At 42.5% G+C, this 22184-nt stretch overlaps 1 protein-coding gene across 7 annotated transcripts in view; it reads left to right on the top strand.

Annotated features, from left to right (window-relative positions):
* Positions 1-22184, top strand: part of MAP3K20 (mitogen-activated protein kinase kinase kinase 20) — an 87382-nt gene extending 65198 nt beyond the window's left edge. For 2 of the 7 annotated variants that reach the window (XM_054174408.1, XM_054174395.1), the window contains exons 12-20: positions 932-976; positions 1888-1918; positions 2039-2178; positions 3297-3359; positions 4310-4402; positions 14388-14504; positions 16058-16132; positions 17134-17284; positions 20632-22184. In XM_054174408.1, the coding sequence (XP_054030383.1) occupies positions 932-976; positions 1888-1918; positions 2039-2178; positions 3297-3359; positions 4310-4402; positions 14388-14504; positions 16058-16132; positions 17134-17284; positions 20632-21311 (1395 nt within the window). In that variant the 3' untranslated portion in view covers positions 21312-22184. Of the gene's footprint in view, positions 1-931; positions 977-1887; positions 1919-2038; positions 2179-3296; positions 3360-4309; positions 4403-14387; positions 14505-16057; positions 16133-17133; positions 17285-18886; positions 19135-20127; positions 20389-20631 lie in introns of those variants that run through there. The other 5 variants (XR_008462932.1, XR_008462931.1, XM_054174419.1 and 2 more) reach the window with 5 other exon arrangements.

Genomic DNA, 22184 nt, shown 5'->3' with positions numbered 1-22184 from the left:
GGTAACAAAGCCTTGGAGTCTGGTGGGTAATTGACCAGTATCTCATACGTCAATGCTATATACATCAAATAAGTTTGCAACTGCATGATGGTATTGAGCCCTTTGGAGACACTGACATACATGTCAATTAATGTTGGCCCTTTGGCTAGATAAAAGTGCCAAGAAGGTGAAGCCTGGGGATACCACATGCTCGAATGAGTAAAATGGCAATCAGTATTACAGTGATGACATCTCTTCTGTCAATTTTCAAATCACCCCAGAGTTTCACTTAATGCAGCTGTTCTTCTGTGCATTCTCTGTGGTTTCCTTGTGCTTCAAAAGCTAAGACCATCTTACATACAACGAAGTGTACCTCACCTGGACTGCAGCACTGGGGGAGGCTGAGAAGTGCTGCACTCCTCCAGCCTCAGGAAAACAATTACAAAGTACTGGCAGAAACCAAGAGGCCTGCTGTACAGGAATACTAGCCACAGTGGGCCAGCTCCAAACTGTGCTTTCATTGCTGTCTAGTGACAGTTTTCCTTCCTTTTGCAGAAAAATACCCATCATTTGGGAGAGGCATAATCACAGCATCTCCTTGCAGAAATCAAGTGGTACCCATGGTGCCACAAGCCAAGAGGAGAGGCAGCTAGAGTCCCTAGCATTGCATGGTTTACTTTTACATCTTGCATTGTTTCTATTTGGAATCTGCTGATAATTTTATCTACACAAAGTGAAGGAATTGACTTAGCACTGCCACCATGCTGTTGAAACCAGCTTGTGGTCAGTGGGAGTCAAAAGTTTTAGTATGTCAGTATGAGAGATGCAGCCTGAAGTCCTGCCCTTTGCAGGGGAAAAGGACCTGAATAAAATTGGCCACCAGAGTGAAATTTGGGTAGAGGGGAAAAAAGTGGTCAGATGGTTTTCTTTTCAATTCATATCTCTCACACAGTTGCTGCCCTCCTTTGATATTTGTGCGTGGACCGAAGAAGATGTGGTGAGTATTTTGTGTTAATGTGGCCTGTGCTGCACTGCTGGAGCTCTCTACAAATGGCAGTGGGTATGGAGGGAGGGAGAGCTGGCTCAGAACATTTAGGTGAGATTTTACTGCTATTTGTTTGGTGAAACTTGTGTCCCAGAAAGGTTTTTAAATGATTGTGAATATATAAATAAAGGACTCGAGTTACTTTCATAAAACAGCCACATTCATCGGTGTCCAGAAAATAATTTGTAGTAGGAACTGTCTGTAGCCAGGAAGACATTCCTCAGAGATCATTTAAGGAATATGGAAGTGCCCCAAGATCAGTCTCAGCAAGACCTGTCCCAGAAAGGAGAAAATGGGTTTGAAAGTTTTGTCCCACTGTGTGCCCCCAGGATGGCAATTAACTGAAAGTTAAGGTTTTTTTTAAGGGATGTGGAATCTCTCATATATAATAATAGCATTGAGCCTTTTTCACCTTTTCATTCAGTTAAAAGGCTGAATAAGAAACATCCATGATATACCTTGAGCATAGAAATGTGTGATTTTTAATGTACCTCCTAGGACTTTCCTTGTGTGTTGCGCATCATGGGGTTGTCAGCTAAGGTGTGAAAGTCGTAACAGCCCTGACTCCTTAACTTCAGCCCTGTTAGCTTGTGAAAGATCCCTAAGTTTCTGCTTCAGTCATTGCTGTTGTTCCTTCTAATGATAAACTGAGGAAAGTGGCTGCAAAACAGGAGGCAGTTATAAAAATCTAAATAAAAGTAATGCCTTTCATTGGTGAATCTTGAGTCCTTTAACCCAAAGTTAGAAATATTTAAAAATACTGTTTAAAAAAGAGCAATTACTTGTGAATCCAAATAATTTAAATAATTTTAATATAAAATTTTGATAATATGAACTTCAAGACTGATTCCTCTTTTTTGCAGTTTTTCTGGATGCAACAACTTACTAGAAAAGGTAAAAGCCATTAATGTATACCTTCATAGTCACGTTTATGAGTGTGTGTACATTTGCTCATCTTTTTCCACCTCCAGTAAAGCCCCCTGTGGATTTCTGAATAACCTCTCTTACCTTAAGGTGATGCTTCTGGTGAAATGAGTGTATATGCCAGCTTGTTCAAGGAACATCATATCACTGGGAAACGATTGCTTCTGCTAGAAGAGGAGGATTTAAAAGCCATGGGAATTGTTTCCAGAGGACACATCATCCATTTAAAGGTATTTAACTGTGTATGTTGAATGTTGCATTAGCTTATAATGTGAACATAAAGAAGGAATCTGTGAGGTTTTATTCATATCAACAACAAAAAAGGCAACCATATTTGGTATAAATAAACCCTCTCCCCCCCCCAAGTTACGGGTTCATATGGATCTAGAACCCAAAGCAACCTGAGCATTTTATGAAACATGAAAATGTGCTTATACTCCACTGTAGTTCTTGGGGGTTTTGTGGGCTGGACTGTCAGTACTGCTGAAGATTCACTTAGGAGGGCTGTTCCCCTCGCAGAAAGCCTTGGATATCTTCAGAGAGAGTTCTCCCCAAAGATTTCTTTTTAGCTGAGGGAGGAGCAGATATGAAAACAGTTGCTTGAACTGAAATCTCTGAACTTCTCACCTTTCACATCTCATCTGTAAACCAATTGATGGCCAGGTTCCTTTGCTTTTAAAGCTTTGTTTCATGGTGGTTTAAATATCTTAAGTTTGTAATGAGTTAAGAAAATAATGCTCTGGAAAACATTAATAGTATTAATACTGCAGCCACAGGAGGAGAGTTAAGTTTCCTGGCAGTCATCTTTGGAAAAGGATTTGTGTAAAAGTGGCATCTATAATTCTGTTGGATCTCAATGATTTTACACCACAATTTTCTAGTAAAGAGATACTTGCATCCTAATTGCTAATCCTGCAAATTTGGCTTCATAAGTCACACAGATTTATTCCCCTTTTGCTTACCAGCCATTTTTTTCCGTGCCACACACCAATACTGATATATTTAATTTACATTTCCTACAGGGAAAATTATTGAAACTTAATAAAGTGAATAATGCCCAAAATGAAATATTTCAGTTTCCTGGGTTGATTGAGCATAAATAAAAACAATCAAAACAACCCCCTAAACATCTCTTTCTCTGATTAAGCAGATCTGATTCTGAATGTGAAATGGGGCTGACCTACCACAACAGTTTCCAGAACAGGGCTGCATTTTGAACTCTCCTCACATGCTCTTTTATCTGCAATGGCAAACAGTGCACACAGAGTTGGACAGTTTGCCATGCTGGGATTTGCATTATGAGATAGTGAGTAACTCTCACCTGATTTTGTTATTTATTTTTTTCTAGACTGCCATTGAGAAGTTAACCCATGACTACCTGAATCTGTTTCATTTTCCACCATTAATTAAGGCAAGTCTCATTGTTTATATGAGAAGTCTTTTTCATGTCTGTATGAATATTTTACTGTTCTCGTGTCTCAACTTGCCTATTGTTTGTGCAAAGACAAAGCAGCAGTTTCTGCAGAGGGTTGTGAGAAATGCAGAGAGTCAGCAGAAGCAATGGGTCACATCAGAACGATCGGTTAATAAAAGTTCTTTTCAGGGAGGATCTAAAGATTTTATTATAGAACTGATAGTATTAAATTAAAATAGTATTGGTTGTGATTCCTTTACTGTCATTAATCAGAAATCACTTCTAAGAGCCATTCCTCTGAACCAGTACCACCAAAGAACAGCAGACCCTTAGCCCATCACTCCTCAGTTTGTTAATGTTACAGGAAAGAAGGATGATTTATAATGTCTGCTCACCCTTGTGTTAACCTGTTGGTTTTCTGGTATCAGTAACAAGAGCCATGAAAAAGGGAGAGAGTGTTTGGGAGCCTTGGGGTTGCCAGAGCAGATACTTTCCTGATTTAATTTGGTGATTTAATCAAGCAATTCTAGACCCCAAAGCTTCTTTAGTCATAATTTATTGCACAGCCGTAGAGTAAAATCCACTTACATTGAATTTATGTACAGTGAAACTTCCCTGAAGGGGGAAATGAAAGTCAGGGCTCTGCTGCTGTTCCAACTGCAATTCCAATGGCAATGGCTGCCAAGGTCCTTGCAGAGGCACTGTGCTGCACCAGAGTGGCTCAGTCAGGAGCAGAAAGCATGCAACATCTCCCAGGTGCCATTCACTGCATGCTCTAAACCCATGCAGAAGCCCTGGCTTCTCTTGGGGTGGTGTGACTGGGACCAAGTGATGGCTCCTTCCTGCTGCCTGCTACACTTGTAGCATCTGAAAAGCAAATCCTTCCTGCCAGCAAAGGCCTTGCTCCTGTTGTAGGTACGAAGCCTCACTTTGCCCTTTTTTGGCAGGATTCTGCAGATGAAGCTGAAGAAAATGTAGAGAAAGTAGTGAATCTTGAACTCGTTTTTGGTTATCACTTGAAGCCTGGAAATGGTCCAAAGGTAAGCTGGAAGGAGTAGGTCGGTTGGTTTGGTTAAGTCACTACCCAGGAGGCCTGGTATCTTTTGGACACAAAAAAAGATAATTTGCTATGAGAATCTTTGTGCTTTGGAAAGTGCTGACCAAATAATAGGCAACTGCACCCCAGAGCAGGTGAGGAAGAAAAGAGTGCCACAGAAAGCTGTGACTGAAGGCTTTTATTTCCTTGTAAACTAATTTTTAGCCATAATTTCTGCAGTTTAGCCATTAGCTTTGTTCCTCTTATCCAAATGGGTGTGAAATAATACCCATTTGTGCAAAAAAACCCAACATTTACAGTTGAGCAGTGCAGTATCCCTGATGTTAGTGGGCAGTCTTGGCAGAAAGGTGATGTCTTTTTATGCAACTAAGAGGAGTTTGGAAAATATGTGGTATGCATAGCTGCTAGCTGGGGAGGCCAGAACCAGTTCTGGTGGTGACCATGTTCACTCACAGTATATGGGGCAGGAGGAAAGGGTTGATACAGCACACTGCGGATGGCAAAACTACTGTGCAGTGGCTGGTAAAGGCAATTGCCAGCATGCCACACACTAATCAAACCTCAGCTCCAAGCCAAGCTGGATCAAGGATCTCTCTTTACACCCTGTGTAACGGGAGCATTAATGCCTCCAGATGTTCCAGCAAGCGTTCCATGTTGTCTTTCCTTGAGAGTGAGGTTTGTCCCATGCTTTTTTTTTCTTTTTCATTTTTAATCCAGCCTGCCATGGACCCCAAGTTCAAGGGTTTTAAAATTAATCATCTACGTGGAAATGGTGTGCAAAGCATTTCTGAGTTAGAGTCAGGGGTTATGACAGCAGGATTTGTTTCCTTTTGTATTTGATAAATCTGCATTGTGTGTCCACCCTAAACTTGTGGGTGGCTGACTTTCATCTTGCGTTATCTGGCTGCTTTACTTTCAGGGTGTATTGTTTGCAGAAGTCTCTTGATTTCTGTACTTAGTGGTGCTTGCAGAGAAAGCATTTAGGTTTGTACTTAGTAGGAACTTAGACTCTTACTGAAATCGTTTCATCAATTTGAAAAAGCTTTTTGCTTTTTGTCTGGAGATTTCCTTTTTTTCGCTTGTTTCTTTTATCCTAAGCACTTTTCTTTTTTTCTATGAAAATTTTCTTTATCACTATGTGAATTACTTAGACTGTCTCAGTGTTGTTGAGTGCATGTAGCAGTACAGCTGCTTTTTTATAGGTGTGCATCTTTCTCTCCCGTTTGCAACTCTACAAGGAACAAAAAGTCCATGAAATAGCTCATATCTCACTTCCATTTACAACATGGGTTGTGAGCCATAGTACATGGAGGTGGGCAGCCTCCTCTGGGAAAGAGCAAGACAAGGAGTGCTGGAGAGAAATTCAGGTTGCACTAACACTGACTGAGTTTGAGGACAAGTAAATATTTTAATTTGGTGGCAGAATTTGCAAATGAGATAGTGTGCAAAGTCTATGGGTCAGAAGCTGAATTGTTACAAGAGGATGAGGCTTGTTCAGTGGGCCAGCACAGTGCTGATGTAACCATTGGAGGTTTGTGACGTGCCATCTGAGAACCTTTTTTCTTAGTCCTGCCTTCCCCATGACTTCCTAATTGATCCTCTCTGTTCTGTGTGCTGTCAGGCCCTTTCCTAAGGAAACCATTCCCTCTGTGTGTGCCAGGCATTCCTTCTCTGGTATCTGACCTGTGCCCTGATGCCGTCCCTTGGAACATGCAATTCATCACCTGAGTTTGTCTGGGCTGGAAACTCTCTGAGATCTGCTTATCAGCTGATACATGCCTTTAAATATGTTGCACCTAAGCCAGTTTTCAAAAGTGGACTGGATGGAGGAGATGGAGTGTTCAGGCAGGATGCTAGGGTGCATGTGAGCATGACAGTTTGCATTAGACATAATACTAACAAAGGCTGATGTGGTACATACAATATAGAAAATTGGGCTGGCTTGCTTCTTCCGAAATCCCTGGATGCAATCTTCTAGCTCCCCTAGAGGCTGCTTTAAGCCAGCTACTGCTGCCATCTCAATTTGTTCCAAAACAAGGTGGAGATACTGGGTAAACCAGGATTAAAGGGTTGAAACGTCTTTTACTGTAACATTTTTGTGAGATAGTGCTGCCTGTTCATGTAAAATTCGGTCAGCAGAAGCACCTGGAATTGTACCTTCCGCCATCTTTACAGCTAAAAATCTGGCCTTTTGGCAAGGATCCTGGTGAATACATTTCAGGATGGCATTTGAATGTTCAGCCTTGTTCTGCACACTGAATGAAATGCTGACTTCCCAGTTCACAACTTTACCAGCTTCAGATTTGTTATCTAATTTAAACTGTGTCTTCCAGTGGGGTTATGTTGGTTTCCACCAGTCATTTCATTACAGTTTCCTTCCCTTTTTAGCTGCATCTTTGGAGGTGATGAAATCTCAGTTGACCTTTGTGCTCTCTGAATGCATCAGGAGTGAGCACTGCAAGGCTAACCTGTTTTTTAGAGGTTTCTTTTCCAACTTTTGTAGTTCAAGTTATGTGGTTAGTTTAATTTACTTCCTTTTAATGACCTTTCTGTACACAATTCTCACTGAGCTGAAAGGTGATAGATTTAGACATTTTTTACTATGTTTTTGCACACACACACAAAATAAAAAGGAAAAAAAAAGGAAGAAAAAAAGAAAGGAAAAAAAAGGGGGAAAAAAAAAAAGAGAGAAAGGCACACACCAGTTAACTCCAAGATACCAAAGACCCTTAAAAAAACCCCAGAGCCTGGTAATTGTGGCTTGATCTGATTCACAGAACTGCAGAGGGAATTTTCAATGGCTTTCTTATCCTAGGAGTCTCATTAAAATTTCCCAATCAGAGAAAGGTGTCTAAGCTGTGTCAGCTCCACACTGATGAATCACCCAACCCTTTAAGATGGACAGTTCACAGTCTTTTAGTGTCCTGTTGGTCTGTTCCTTAGCTGTGGTCTGCAAAAGGACACACTTCACCATGCCTTTGAATGTTTTCATTTTTTACCAAGTGTGGCACAATCTAACCTGTATCTAAACACAAGCCTTGAAGCTGGCTCACCGTTTTGCCTGATTTTCCCCCAGTTATCTCTCCCTCCATTTGACAAGGTAATGAGTGGAGCCCTTTCAAGACCATCTGCTAACTGCATGAACTATTTTCTAGCCTTGAATATCCAAACTGTGATCTGTTCTAATGCTATTATTTAAATATGTGGCACAAAAGTGAACATAATATGAAAGCTACTTTGGAGAGACATTGCGACCAACTCTTCATGTGGAGAAACCTAGGCTGGCAAAATGCAGACAGTACCAGACCAAACAGTACTGAAATAGTTGTTGTCACGGGAATGCAGCTTCACAAGTGCTTGAGACTGTTAGTGCACCTTCTGCCTCTCCACCTTCCCATGAAACCTTTCTTTACTTTCTTACAAGTAATTCCTAGTTTAGACAGACATGATAGAATATTACCATTTAATTTGGGGTGTCAGGGTGCTCCTCACATTACAAATGAAAAAAAAAAATGGCCAAGTTCTAAAATTTAAAAATGCATTTTTGTAGTTTGTCAGCCATACCTATTCCCCATGCTCTGTAGATATTTTAAACTACTTCAGTAAGTAAAGCTGGCAGAGAAAGAGAAATAATTTTTTTTCTGACCCTTCCTTTGCAAGATACTTGCAAGTACTTTCTAGTGTAGTGAGTTTTAACCTTATCTCAAAACCTTATCTTCTGAATCCTCTCTCTTTAATTACATCTCAAAGCACAATGCTTTCACTACTAAAGGGTAATAGTTAATGCAAGAGTAGCTGGCACTGTTAAGACCTGGTTCACGTAGCTGGCTGAGGAGGTGGATCAGTGGTCAAGTTTAGGGCAAGTGATCTGAGTTCCTCCTATTTTATTTCAGAGAGGCTTTTCTGGACCACATAATGACATTATGTATGATGGAGCTGGTATAACTCCACCACTTCCACTGGGATTGCTCCAGATGTGGCACCCATGTGTAACTGAGGTCAAACTCAAGCCAATGTCACCTTTTACAATCCTTGTGTAGGCACTTCTAAGCCATAGATTCTATCAGAAATTATTCCATAATCCTGAAGAGGAATACAAACTTTTCAGCTAGGTACTTTGCTCACTTGCCTTTCTAGACTTTTTAATCTCAAGCTTTATTATACCTTGGCCACTCTGAATTAACTTGCTGCCTTCAATATATTGTGTCTCACACATAAAGCCTTGGTGAAGGATACATCTGCAGAAGGCCAGACAGGTTCCCAGTGGTCCATAGGCTTGGTGTGTCCTCTCCAGACAAAAGCCTGAAAGAGGGGCCTTTGTCCTGAGCATACACAGGATGTGTTCTGTGGCTGCAAGCCCCCGTGTGTGAGGCATAGCCTCTGCATGGCTTGCCCTGCTTACTGGTGGTAACGTGATGCTAGCACAGCTCCAGTGCAGTTCTCACAAGCAGTCTAATGGGAAATGCCACTGGAGCCCCTCACCAGGGCTGGGGCACACAGTGCGTGAGGGTACCCATGTAGCCCTCACAGAAGGGACTCGTGTTTTTTCATCCTTTACAGTCCCACTGTTGCAAGCAGGCTGGTCGTGTAGATGATGATGCCGCCTGTGACTGCAGCGATCCTCATTGGCTTCTGATCACATGGCAAGAGCAGCTTTTAGTAACTGCTATAGCACGGGCCAGGACTGCCATTAACGCAGAACCCTCCATCTCAGCTGCCACAACCCACTCTTTTTTGGGGCAACAGCTCCCAGCACGTAGCAGCACCCAGTATTTACCATTATGTTCCCCTCCCTGGAGGCACAGGGCTTCACAGTGTGGAATATTAAAAAAAGATACTGCCAAGGGAGAGATATTTTTGGTACCACAAATGGTCTGCATAGATGTTAAAAAGGCCATGTGCTTCTGCAGGCAAAGCTCCAGCCAGTCAGTGCCTGTTGCCCTGCAGAGTGAGGGCTCCAGCTTTCAGAGGAGGCACCCAGGCAACTTATAACATAAATATATCTTTTGCTTGCTTTGTTTCTGTACATTTTAAGACCATCTCTCTAGGAAGGCCTCCCCTCCGCCCGTTTTTTTCTGCCTGCACAGCTGAAACAAAACCGGCGGTGGAGCCACCTTCTCTCGCTGGAGCCTGGCTGGCAACAGCCTGCCCTGACCTGAGACACCAACCATTGTTAAGGGTATAACACATTTACATATTTTGCAATAAAACATCAGTTATTTGCATTACTGTGTCAAGTTTTATTTGATTCTTTCACCTAAAAATGACTCATTTTCCTTTCTTGTATTTTAAAAACCAACTACTCTAAGCTTGTTTGAGAATAATCAAAAATTGCCCATTTAGCTAGAAGTCATTTTCTTTTCAAAAGGCAAATGTTATTTAATCTTTCAGCTGTTCATTGTGCCATCATAAATACTTTCTTTTCAGCACAGTTGTGGGGACTGAAATGAGCCCACTAATTGCCTCCCATTTCGACTGACATGTGGTGGTTTAGTGGAAAGAGAACACAGCGGGGAGAAGGAAATAGGAGGCTGAGAAAATGAGAGCTAATTATTTTCACTGCCTCATGTCAGGCTCTGTGTCAGCCTTGTTTTTACAAACTGGAAGGTTTAGCACTAAATAAAACAAACTGGCGTCATGTTTTTATATACTGGCAGTGTCATGGAAGCAGCTGCACATCTCAAAGACAATATAATGCCTGCATTCGCATGGACACCATCTGACAGCCACTGTGAGCCACTGCTAATGAGGATATCACAGTGGTGCCAAGTGAAAGGTGCTGAATTATGTATGATTCTTCATCAGTGCAGCAATAGTCCTGTACATCATTATGAGACATTGTTTTGCTGAAGAGATTAAAACATTCTTAGTTCCAGACCCTGCAACCTATACACGCTACAAGAGGTTATTAATGGAATTTTTAGGGAGAGTTTCTTGTGGATTTCTTTTTGGTTAAAAATATCTCATGGGACAAAGCCATGGTGGGTCATGACACTATATATATAAAGAAGAGAAGCAAATTAACCGTAATTGTGTTATCTTCCTTTAAATCCAGAATAATAAAATATAGTGTAGCAGGGTGATACATAATGATAAATAACCCAAGTGCTGTCACTAGATCTTCAACTCTAATGTCTTTAAAACAGCAGGTTTCAGCAGCTGAGATAGATAATAGCTAAGAATGTAAAGGAGCTTCTGGGGTCCTAAATCATCAACATGCTACTACTTTTAGTACCAGCATGACCAACATTTTTTCCTATTTGTTTCATCTTGTGTTACAGCTTGCTTTTCTTCCAATATCCAGTTGCCTGCTACAATGCTGTTTCCATTTTTTTTTCTTCAGTCTTTAAAAAAGAAAAAAAAAAAAAAGGAAAAAAAAAAAGGTTTATTGCCACCACTGATTTAAACCCAAATGGTGGATTTGGGCCTCCTTTAGAAAAGGAGATGTCTCCCCAGCAAGAGTTTTAAGCTGTTGTTGCGGGAGACATCTGTTGTTTAAAGCTTACGCCTGATCTTTTTTTGTTGCAGATGTTAGCGCATGTGGGGTTAAAGGAGTGTTGTCACCACAGCAAGCTGGAGACTTATTTTTTTTTAAGTGTCCTTATTTTCTGTTGCGAAGCTGAGGAGAAATGCCTCAAAATACATGTGTGATTTGCTTTTCTTTCCTACAGTCGTTTGCAGAGGTTGCTGATTTATTAGCTTTGTCAAGGTGCTATTCGGAAATGTTCTTCGCTAAGTTTTGCTGATCGTGTCGCTCAGTTCTGAAAATATTCAGAACAAATGAAAGAGAAAGCTGAAATTCTTTATTTAAATCAAAATCGAGCAGGTAAATATTAGGAGGTATTGTAATGCTTGAATTACAAGATGTCCTGGGAAATCTCTTTGGAAGACTTGTGTAAATACATTTATCAACCAGGTATTTTGAACAAGCCATTTCCAATTTACTTTCCCACATATGTCTGGCACTAAATGTAGTCTTAGCCTGAGAAATCTTGTGGCCCCAATTCATCAGAGAATTGAAATATTTATACTTGGTTATTCTAGCCAAATTTTTGCTTAAGTGGATGAGCATCTCTCTCCTATTTCACTGCAAAGTAAGAACCTAGAAGTCAATTGGAAAACAGGGAAATAAGTCCCTTTCTGCAGCACACAAATCTGGCATTATTTACTGTGTGGCTCAACAAAATAGTTACCAAGTTAGTAGCCACCTATTTATCTTGGACATTTCCCAAGTGCCTTGATTCAGAAGTGACCCAGCTCCTGTCTTTTCTCCTTCCTTTTCTCTTCCTTTCTGCCTTTTCTATCTTTTTTTTTTCCTCCCAGCCTCTCCTTCCCTTTCTTTCCTCTCTCTATTTCCTTGTCTTTCTCCTTCCCACTGACGATTTTACAATAATGCAAAATTAAAACCTTTCCAGAGAAAATGAGACACGTATCTTTGAGTGACCAGAGAAGTGTGGTAATTTGCCCTTCTGGTATCTGTGTGGTGTGGCTGGAGAGGACTCCAAGGAGGACCGAAGGTTTTTGGGCTGGATTTGAAGGGCGGGAGAGCGTCTTTCTTTCTCTGAAGCTGCAGTTCAGAGCGGAGGAAGGCGGTGTTTGTGCAGGGCTCAGCATCCACAGCTGCGTGGGGCAGCCTGATTCGTTACTGCACGGAGAGGGCTCCTGCGTACGCGGTGGATCTGACAAGGGGCCGGGCATTATTGGCAGGTGCCCACTGCCAGGCAGACCCTGGATTTGCACAGCTTGTAAGCCTTTGCTTTAGAAACAGTCATTTGATTTATGTTTTTTTATTAAAATGAGTTCAAATTTGTCAGATCTGGTCTGTAGGGAGATGTGAGCGAACAGCACAAAAACCTGAGTTGTGAAGGCACAGGAACCCTGGCATGAGGTGCAGCTCTAGCTCTTGAGTGCTTGGCAGTGGTCTCACAGCAGGAGATGTGCTGAATTAACTGGAGGATAGTATTTTATGTCAATGTTGTTTTCGTTCCTTGGCTAGGGTGTTTTTGTAAAAGTTATAAATATGTCAGTGAGCACCTTGTCTCTACTCTTGGGTTTGATTGCAATAGGGAATTCAGGTAGCATGAATTTAGGAAGTCCTGCAAAAATGTCCAGCAACAACAACAGTGTGGGCAGGGACAGGAGCACACTTTGGGAGACAAAGAGGAGTCAAAGACCACTAAGTTAAGTCTGTGGCTTCACTGTTGCTGCTCAGTCACATAGCACATATGGTTCTCAGCTGATACTGGGGCTGGTGCATCTCTTCTCTGGGAGGAGAAAGGCATGAATCTGTATTAGCTCACAACAGAAAAAGAACCTGCAAAGGGATACAGTTCATGATTAGGAAGCATACACAGGGTGACTTTGGTGCCTTATCAGGTTGCACAGGAAGCCAGTGACAGAACGGGAACCTGAACTCAGTGCCTCCAAGTCTCAGCGCAGTGCCCTTGACTGCTGGACCATCATTCCCATCGCTCAAATGCACGCCAGAGCCATGCAAAAAACAATTCTTATGTCCACTCTGCTCATAAAACACAGAAGCTTTCAGTGGGGACAGATGGACACACAGGGCAAAATGCGCTCATAAGCATAATTTGTTGTTGCTGTTTAGAAGTGAATATATTCCCATTTTCTTTTATCTTGGAATTGCCAATTGAATTCCTGATTGAAAGCTTTGAGACTTCTGAGGCTGAGCTGTTATGTTACATTTATGAGACACGCATGTGCAGACAGATACTAGCCTGTGCGAATGGATACTTCATATGCTGCCCTACGTTTGTGTGTGCAAATAACTGCTTAGCAAGCCTGTGGCCCATAGAGGCCATCTGTGTCCCCACTGAAAGCTTTTGACTTTTCTTAGCAGAATGGAGGAGAATGTGAGACCACACTAGCTCAGAGAGAGGTGTGCAATGAACACAGACTCTCCTGCACCCCTAGGAAGTCTGGAGGAGCTCCTGTCTCTGAAGGGCAGATCTCCTCCTCCCTGTATGGAGATGGAGACACTCTGCTTCACTGCAGCCCCCTTGTCCCTTAGGGGACTGATTTTTGAAGGAGCTCAGTGCACCAGACAGTATCTAATCCCCAGAGCACCTGCTGGGCACACCAGCAAACATTGGCTCTGGTGCCTAGTGGGAGCCTCCCTAGCCACAGACATGAACCACCTCAGCCTGTGCAGGATGACCTGTGGGATGCTGCCAGAGCCATCAGCTTCTGCAGCCTCATACCTGTGCAAAGTGTTGGATATTGGCCCTATGTTCATCTTACGGGATTATTTAAGGATACCTTTCATTGCTTTCATTTATTAAACTCACTGCAATTATTTTCTAAGCTGAGCTTGCTTGTAATTAATAGTGCAATTGGAGGTGAGCAGAAGCTGAGGATGCTCAGTGCCTCACTGGGCACTCAGTATCTGAAATAATCAAACTGTAATAATCAGCTCATCCTCTTGCCCATTATTTGAGTGACTGTCTTAATGGTGTTTCACTGACCCTCTGGTCATTTATTCCCATGATTATTGGGAAGATGTCCTTGGGGCTGGCTGCCAGCACTGGCTGTGACCCTGAGTGACAGCTTCCACCACTGGCCTCTGCCTCCACCACCAGGTGGGTGTGCAGAGCTCCCATGCCACCCACTGGAATGGGCTGTCTGCCCTCCTGGGGACTTTCAGAGATCCACATCTCTGAAGACATCCAGACCTGTCAATGTGGTGACTGTGTCTTGGGGTGAGCTGAGAGGAAAGCAAGCAAGAGAACCCAAGAGCTTTGCATTATCACCACTTTTACTGGAAAATGTGCATATCCTAAAATGCATAAATGTTTCTTATCTTTCTTGTTGGATTATCTTTTTCCCCCATATATTGAGGATTAGGTTTTGGGTAGTTTTAGGTTTTAGTTTTGTTTCATTTGGCGGGGGGGGGGGTGTGTGCTTATTTGTATTCTAACAATCCAGCATTCTTTTTTTACTATTCATAGGATTGTAAATGGAAAATGTACATGGAGATGGACGGGGATGAAATTGCAATAACCTATATAAAAGATGTGACATTCAACACTAACCTACCTGATGTAGAGATTTTAAAGATGACAAAGGTATTTACAGCCTTAAAGCTTTCACAAATTCACAGATCTCAAACAAAGACATTAAAATACCACAGCAGTCGACTTTTGTGCTTGCGGAAGCTCAGTCTCTTGACAGCTTTTAAATAAAATGCACATTTTAAACAGATTTGTATCATAATAGGAGGTATTTTGGTTCTCTTTTAAGCTGACAATAGTGTTAACAGTAGAAAAATAAGAGAAGGAACTAATTTATATTTTCATGTTTTAATTCCGTGTTATATCCTCTGAATTTATTACCTCTTGTAAAGAAAAGAATATTCAAAAAAATTGCTTTCCTTTACAAGAGAAAAAAGTGATTTAAATTTCCAGTTTGAAACTTCATGTGATTTGTCTGGGTCTTTTTTTCCTTCTCTCTTTTCTTTTTTCTTTTTCCTTTTTTTTTTTTTTTTTTTTTGACATGATTTGAGAACTTTTATGTGGTTCTAAAACTCCCTCTTTCATCCAAGGATGGGTTGCAGAGACTGAAACTCATCATCAGACGGCACAGCACTGAACATCTGCAATTCAGTATCACTGGGCATTTTACCTTATTTTAGAGCCTGCCTGTAAATAGCTACAGGCCAGCATTTAGACAGCTTTTACCATAAGCCTCGGAAAGCTTTGTTAATGCAGAGGGCATTTTCTGTTTGCGGTTACTTTAATTTGGCTTTATTCAATTTGCCGTCATTTTAATTTGGTTTTATTAATAGCTTCCGTTGGATAACCACTAACAAAAATAATTTCTGCATTAAAAAAATGCACAGCTTGGGCACCAATTAGAATGCTGCTTTAATGTGCACTGATAAAAAACTCCAAAGTCCTCAGTGCTTTAAACTGTAAAATTTGGGGGTAAAATTTTAGGAGAACATTTGGTTGGGTTTTTTTTTTTGCTAAAGGAAAAGCTGAAAATTAGATCCTCAACAGTCAGAATAGGAGTAATGAAAATAGGAGTATTTACAAGTATTCACCAAAAAGGATTCTCATATTTAATTCATGCCAATACTTGTGATTTATTTTTTTTCCTAATTCTTATTATTTTGTTGCAGAACAGTGTTCTGTTTAATTTTCATCTTGGCCTTTTTTTTTTTTTGTTTCACTTGAAAACAAAAAAGAAAAGGTTGAAAGCTAAATAAGCCTAATAGCTAGATACAACAGCATTCACTTTTCACATACTTGATCATTTTTATGTGTATCAGGGAATATCCCCATGAATCTGTGGGTGTTTGTGCTTGCTGGCCTTTGTAAGTCTAGCAGAAAAACACCTTGTACATGTACAAAAAAGGAAAAGATTTATGCCCCACGAAAATGTTCCATGTTGTCACTTACTGTCATTTATAGAACTTTCTCTTCTGTTTCCTTTTGTAAACAAGGAAGTAAATAATTCAAAAAATAGATTGCTTCATCTCATAAGATTTTAAGAAAAGTATTGATACTGACAGTATGGAAATGGATGAAAAAAGGCAAATGTTGAAAATTAGGTGTTTCAGAAACAAATCAGGAGATGAAGAGTACCTTATAAAACTCCCAACATGTGTTTTTTTCAGCCACCATTTGTAATGGAGAAATGGATTGTGGGGATAGAAGAACATCAGTCTGTAGAATGTGTTGTTACATATGAGGTAAGCTCAAATGAAAAAATTGGTTTATCCAAGATAAAACCTACATGGGAGGTGTAGAAATAGCATCCTTTGGCTTTGTTATATCCTATAATCAAGTCTCAGCAGCCTATAATTCATTGTAAAATCTAAAGTTTAGAGCAAAAGCTGAATGAGGTTTACAGAGAAAGTGTCTTCAGACAGCTGCCTGGGACAGCTATTTTCTCAAGGACAAAAACTCCTCTTACTTGAAGTGTAATGGTCAGTCTTGTTTACATTACTTGAAGAGACTGTTTCTTAGTTTTTCAATGAAGTGCTAATTAGGAGAGCAGTGAAACAACAAGAAGAAATAGAATGAAAAGTCAAGAGTAAAACAAGATAAAATAAAGCTTAGAAGATAATTGAATGTGATATAAATTACCCTTTACAAAAAGAGCTTGCACTTACTTACAACAGTGTTTTTGTAAAAAAGACCCATGCTGTGCATCACAAAGAGGCTAATAATTGAGGTTCTAGCTCTGTCTGGAGCACGTATTCAAGTAGTGATGGAAAGACAGGGAAATAAATCTGGGACCTTGCTTGCTTGTCTCAGAAGTGAAGAACAGTATAGGAACTTAACAGCAAATTGAAGAGGTTGATATTCCAGAGAAGTTTTGTGGAAGGTGGCCCCTGCAAAGACACCTGTTTAGTCCTACCTCTTTTAGCAGAAAGCGCTGCCCGTTTGACACTCACATTTATAGAACTAGTAAAATGTATTTTGTGTTTGTAGATCTTTCCACCACTTGGTGCATGAACTGAAACAGTTATTCACTACCACATTTTTAGCATAATCACAAAATACCAGCCAAAATTATCCAGAGTCTAAAAATACTTGAGAACTGGCTAAGTGGTTTTGCAAAACAGGCTCTATATTGCAAACACTGCTGCAGCCCTGGCATTAGTGGAACTTCCTTCACAGGGGGTTGCGTATTGTTATGTCCTCAAATGTGTTATGTCCTTATGTGTGTTGTGTCCTTCCTGAGCAGAGTGATGTTAGAGCTCCCAAAATCACCAGGCATATCCAAGCTATCTGCTGGAGCAAGGTGAAAGTGCAGGACGAGGTCGAGACAGTACAGCTCATAATCCAGACCTCACTCCCCAACTCGGAGGGGAATTCACGGAGCAGATCCAACTCAAGTAAGTCAGTACCTGCAAACTTTGTTGATGAAAGCAATCGTCAGTAAAGCAGCATGCTGAAAGCAGTCCATGGTGATTAGCTACAGATCTTCAACAACAAACGTACAGCTCAGATCCTTTCTCCCCCAAAACCTGAAATGTTTCCTATCTTCCAGCAGTAAGCAGGCTTAAATCCTGATGCTTTTTCATCTCTTTCCTTGCGTCAGCTTTGAATCAACCTTTCAATCTCCTCCAACGACCTATAGCCCAGTCTTCTTCCCTTCTCTGTTGGCACTGGTGTATGTGTACATGTCCATGGTAGCCCTTCCACAATGGAAGGCCTGCTGTTCTCCAAAATCTCCTTGTTGACACTGGACTGAAGGATGAGCTGGCACATCTGCCCTTCTCCTCCACATCTTCCCCTCTTCACCATGACAGAGTGCTCAGCTTTGTGGAGCCAAGTGTATCAGCATAGCAAAAGGATTTGGACTGAATTATAGCGCTCACACAAAGCATGTAAGGCCTGGGTTAAAGATGTGTTGGATGTCAGGAAGGCATCTGCTGGGAAAGGACAATCTCACACATCTCTACCCTCTGTCTGTTTGGAATAATAGAGTTTTCCACATCCATTTTTTGGATTTGGGGAGCCAGTGTTTTCAGCAGCTTTTATCCTGGCTTTCTCTCCCTGCATCCCAAACTCGGCAGGAGTGCTTCAGCCGGCTCTTTCCTCCTGCTTTTGGCCACCCAGAACACAGGCAGCTTTGCACAGATGTGCTTGGATACAGGGTACCTCTTGGAAGAGATGTGTGGGTGCAGATTACCCTTGTTCTTACAGGGGGGACACATACCAAGGCTGTAGCTTCAGAAGCATGTAAGGTGGCAAAAGGTCCCCTATGGGTGACACACTGTTTTGACAGGTACATGCTGCCAGCCTGGTGGACTTCATACGTGCTCCTGACATCCCACTCTGCTGTAAGGAAGTGTGGAAATTTCACTGCACTCTTCTGAAGATCAGCATGCCTGTTTGAGGCATCCCTGACTCATCATGATCAGATTTCTGGAACAGAATTTGTTACAGCTTCTGGGGCTTGACTTGTTCAGTGATACATTTAATAATGCAGTGGGCTCTAAAGTGCAGTCTTCGTTTCCTAACTAACGCATTCAGATCAGTTGACACTAGCACAGGTCTGTCTAGAAGATCTGCTGTTCCTTTTTGTAATGGTGTTTGTTAGCCAAAGCTGTTTTTCTGACTGAGTTGACAGTAAAGCTGCAGAAATGTTTGGGATGGGACAGCTAAAGGGCAACACAGGAACTGGAACAAAATACCAGCCAGCAGAGGGTGAACTTCTGTGATTTTGTGTACTACTGGCAGATACAGAATGGCCTTGTGAGTTGAGAGGTGCTAGATTTAGACTAACTACAGACATCTAAAACAGGTGTTCTCATTCCTAAACAACTGTGATGCTTTTGCAACACAACCATCTTTTGTAATGCAGATGGGACCTAGAGCATGTCCTAAAAGATATATCTTCACTGTAGCTTAGCTCTGCTGATGGAGGTTGCCCTAATTTTGGGGTGATAAGCTATACAGCTATACCGAAGTGTGGTGTTATATCTTCACAGGTTGGCTCTGCCACAGTAAGCCGAGCAGCTTTCGTTTTTCTGCAGTGAGCGGTGGGAGAGCTTGTCTGTCCCTCTGGCACTTGGAGAAGTTACACGTATTGTCAGCACCCAAGTGAATAGGCACAGTTCAGAGGAGGTGGGTTAACACCCAGCGTGAAAGCTGTGCCTCAGCTAGCAAACCTTCTGTCTGTCTTCTTTACCAGACCACCTACCCCAGATTTAAAACACCACCAAATCCAGACACAAAGGTAAGGGTAATACCTGTCTGAGGTTAAAATAACCAGCAGTGAAGGTACTACCTCTATGGCCTACCACACAGAGCATTTAATTCAGGGTACAGAGTTGGTGGTCCAGAGACCATATGAGGGAGAACCTTCCAGCTCACAAGAGGTCCCACAGAACATATGGGAGCTGTCTGCTGGGCAACTGGTCCCTGGGCTGGAAACTGCAGCTAGCTATAAGAAGCAGGGATGGAGCAGACTGAAGCTGTTGAAGGGAGCACACACCCACACCCATGTTCAGGACAGCATCAGCACTAGTACCACAGGGGCATGGGATACCCACATGAGAACTGAAAACAAATGAAGACCCAAACTCAAGTCCTGAGCCTTTTGCTTTCAGGTTGATGAGATCTGTGTTTTACATTCACAGCCTCAGTTAGGAGGTCACAGGGGAATAGCAGAGCTGATACTCTTGAGCAAGTATATTTCAGCATGCATGTTTCTTTTGAAACGATGACTTTCAAGGAGGTTAAAAAGCAAAGAGGCAATTCTCCTGTCTGTGAAAGGAGGTTCATCTTGCAGTGCAGCCAGAGCTATCTGCTGTGGTGATGTCACACTCTCACTTTGGCAGGAAAGACAGTTTCCTTTTGATATATTTGACATTAAGTTGAAGTGATTTTTACTCTCTCGGGATTCAAGCAAAGTCTGGGGAAAGGAAAATGTAAGAGACCATCCATTACATCTTAAGAGGAGTAATCCTAGCTAGGATAGAGCCACTACCCAGCTCCCACAAAACCCCACAGGTTGGTTGTGTTTATGCTGCTTCAGGCTGGCAGGGTAATACTTTCATGTTGGAATGATATTAGCAGTCTTTAAGGACAAATCATTCAAATCCCTCTACAGCAAAACTATTTAAGCTGCTCCCCATGGGTTTTCAGTCAAAGCTGTAGCCTTGGCTAAGAGGGATTCCTGGTCCCTGCACTACCTATAAAGTAGCACTGCCTCTTTCTCCACACTCAGCTACGAATGGCATGACTATGACTGTGCTGGCTGGGAGACATGCAGGTGGAAGGTGATGCTGCAGTGGTGCCAGCATCTTGGGGTGCCACTCCATACCTGCTCTGGAGGTCTCCAGGCTCCTTTGCAGTGAAAGCTGTGGAGAAATCTGCTAAGGCTACCAAAAGCATCAAAGGATTTAATACACTGGAAGGCACTCAGGAGTGGGAGCCCACCTGATCAGCTAAATGAATGATATAGTAAGTGTCTTCTAGTCTAAGCTACATAATCTGCACTGACATCAATAATATTTGTATCACTTCCTATTTTAAAAGCCTAATGTTGTGTTCAACCACAGCATTGAATGTACTCAAACCTAGGAGTATTTGCTGTGAGACTAGCTTGAGCTACACTGAGGTTCTTCTGAGAGAAATTCTGGTACATAGCCTCACTCACACCTTTGGTAAACCAGAGGGTGGTTTTCCATCAGTTCACAGAGATCTGACTCCATTTTGATTTCTCTGCCAGGTATCGACAGCCAGTGGATGGAGACGCTGCGGATGAACCAAATAGCAAAAGCTGTTTCTCTCCAGCACAGCCACCCCCACAGCCCAACCACTGTCACCCACTACCTGCCCTACCTTCGCAGCCAGGACACCTATGCCGCTGCCGTGAGGAGGACGCGCGGTCCCGTCACCTACCAATTCACGTCAATCAGCCACTCCAGAAACTCCTCTCCCCTCTCTCACAGTTTGGTGAGAAACCTCTCGAATCTGCATATGAACTCAAAAGGCAGCAGCACTTCCAGCACAGCTTCTGACACGCCTCCAGAGAGGGACAGGTCTGCTGGCAAAGGCAGAAATGCATCTCACAGCGCGAACTCCCGCAGCTCCTCGGATGGGCGGCGCAGCGGGACCAGCTCTCCGGTGCCCGCCCAGCACTCAGGCAGATCCTGCAGGACTTCCTCGCCAGTGGGCACCCCAGCCTCCCAGCACCGCAGGTACACCCGCAGCCCCCTCCAGCCCAAGGCCATCCCAGGCATGCCCCCGCAGGGTGAGAGTGAGCCTCGGAGGGGTGAAGCGGAGAGCAGAGTCAGTGAGGGAGGCTGGATAAAGGTGCAGCACGCAAAGAAGCCTCACAGGCAGGTCACGGGCAAGCTGGCGAAGGAGAGGCCCAAGGGCAGCTGGCGCGGCCGGAGGACGTTCTGAGTGAGAAATCTGCCTCTCTATTTAACTGAACGTTCAACCTAGAGAAGATACTGCCGGCTCCTATTTAAGGCTCCTATTTAATTCACCACCCTGAAGCCGGAACGCCATGTCCCTCGTTGGCCACTGAGGCCTGCTGGTGGAAGGGGAGAGCTGCCTGTTCCCCCTCCTGTCACAGTGCCGAGAAACTGAATTTGTTTTTCTGCCCTTCGTTTGGCTGTTCGTATTCTCAGCTGACCTGATAGCCACTGATCTGCTTAATGTTTCAATGATAAAACCAGTATGGCACAGCTGGGTGCTATAGGGAAGGCTCTCCATTTCATCCTTAGGGAAGGAATTGGGCTGCTAAATCTCCCCTCACCTCATGTATGTCTCCAGGCACCAAGTTGAGCTCTGAGCAGGGTCTCCTCACTCTGTGCTCAGTCAGCTTCTCCTAGGACTATATGAAGAGGTTATATTTTTACCACTTGCAGCTTGCCAGCCCCTATCAGGAATTTCTCACCTTGGTCTTTACTAAAAGCTCCAACACCAGCTACTTTGACACCACTGAGCACAGTCTGTCACATACACAGTTGTTGTAATAAGGAGAAACAAAATCAGGCATTATTCTTTTGAGGGAAAAACTAAAAATAGAGGGAGAAAAAGGCATTGCTTTTATCATAGTTATATCTAACCCCACTGAGGTCTATGATAATATTTACCTCTGGGCAGCAGGCATTTTCTAATTGAGTTTTTAAATGTGGTCAGACTGTGTTGCTTTTGTCTTTCAGTCTTCAGGTAATAAAGACAAGGTCAGCAAAGTTTCTGATTAATGTGGTCTTTAGCTCCACTGAGAACAAAGACACAGCTGTAGACTCACTTTGTCATCAGAAAGTT

Source organism: Dryobates pubescens, chromosome 2 (genome assembly GCF_014839835.1).
Source record: "Dryobates pubescens isolate bDryPub1 chromosome 2, bDryPub1.pri, whole genome shotgun sequence".
Classification (NCBI taxonomy): Eukaryota; Metazoa; Chordata; class Aves; order Piciformes; family Picidae; genus Dryobates; species Dryobates pubescens.
The sequence above is the reverse complement of the archived record's forward strand: the minus strand, read 5'-3'. Positions and strand labels throughout refer to the sequence as shown.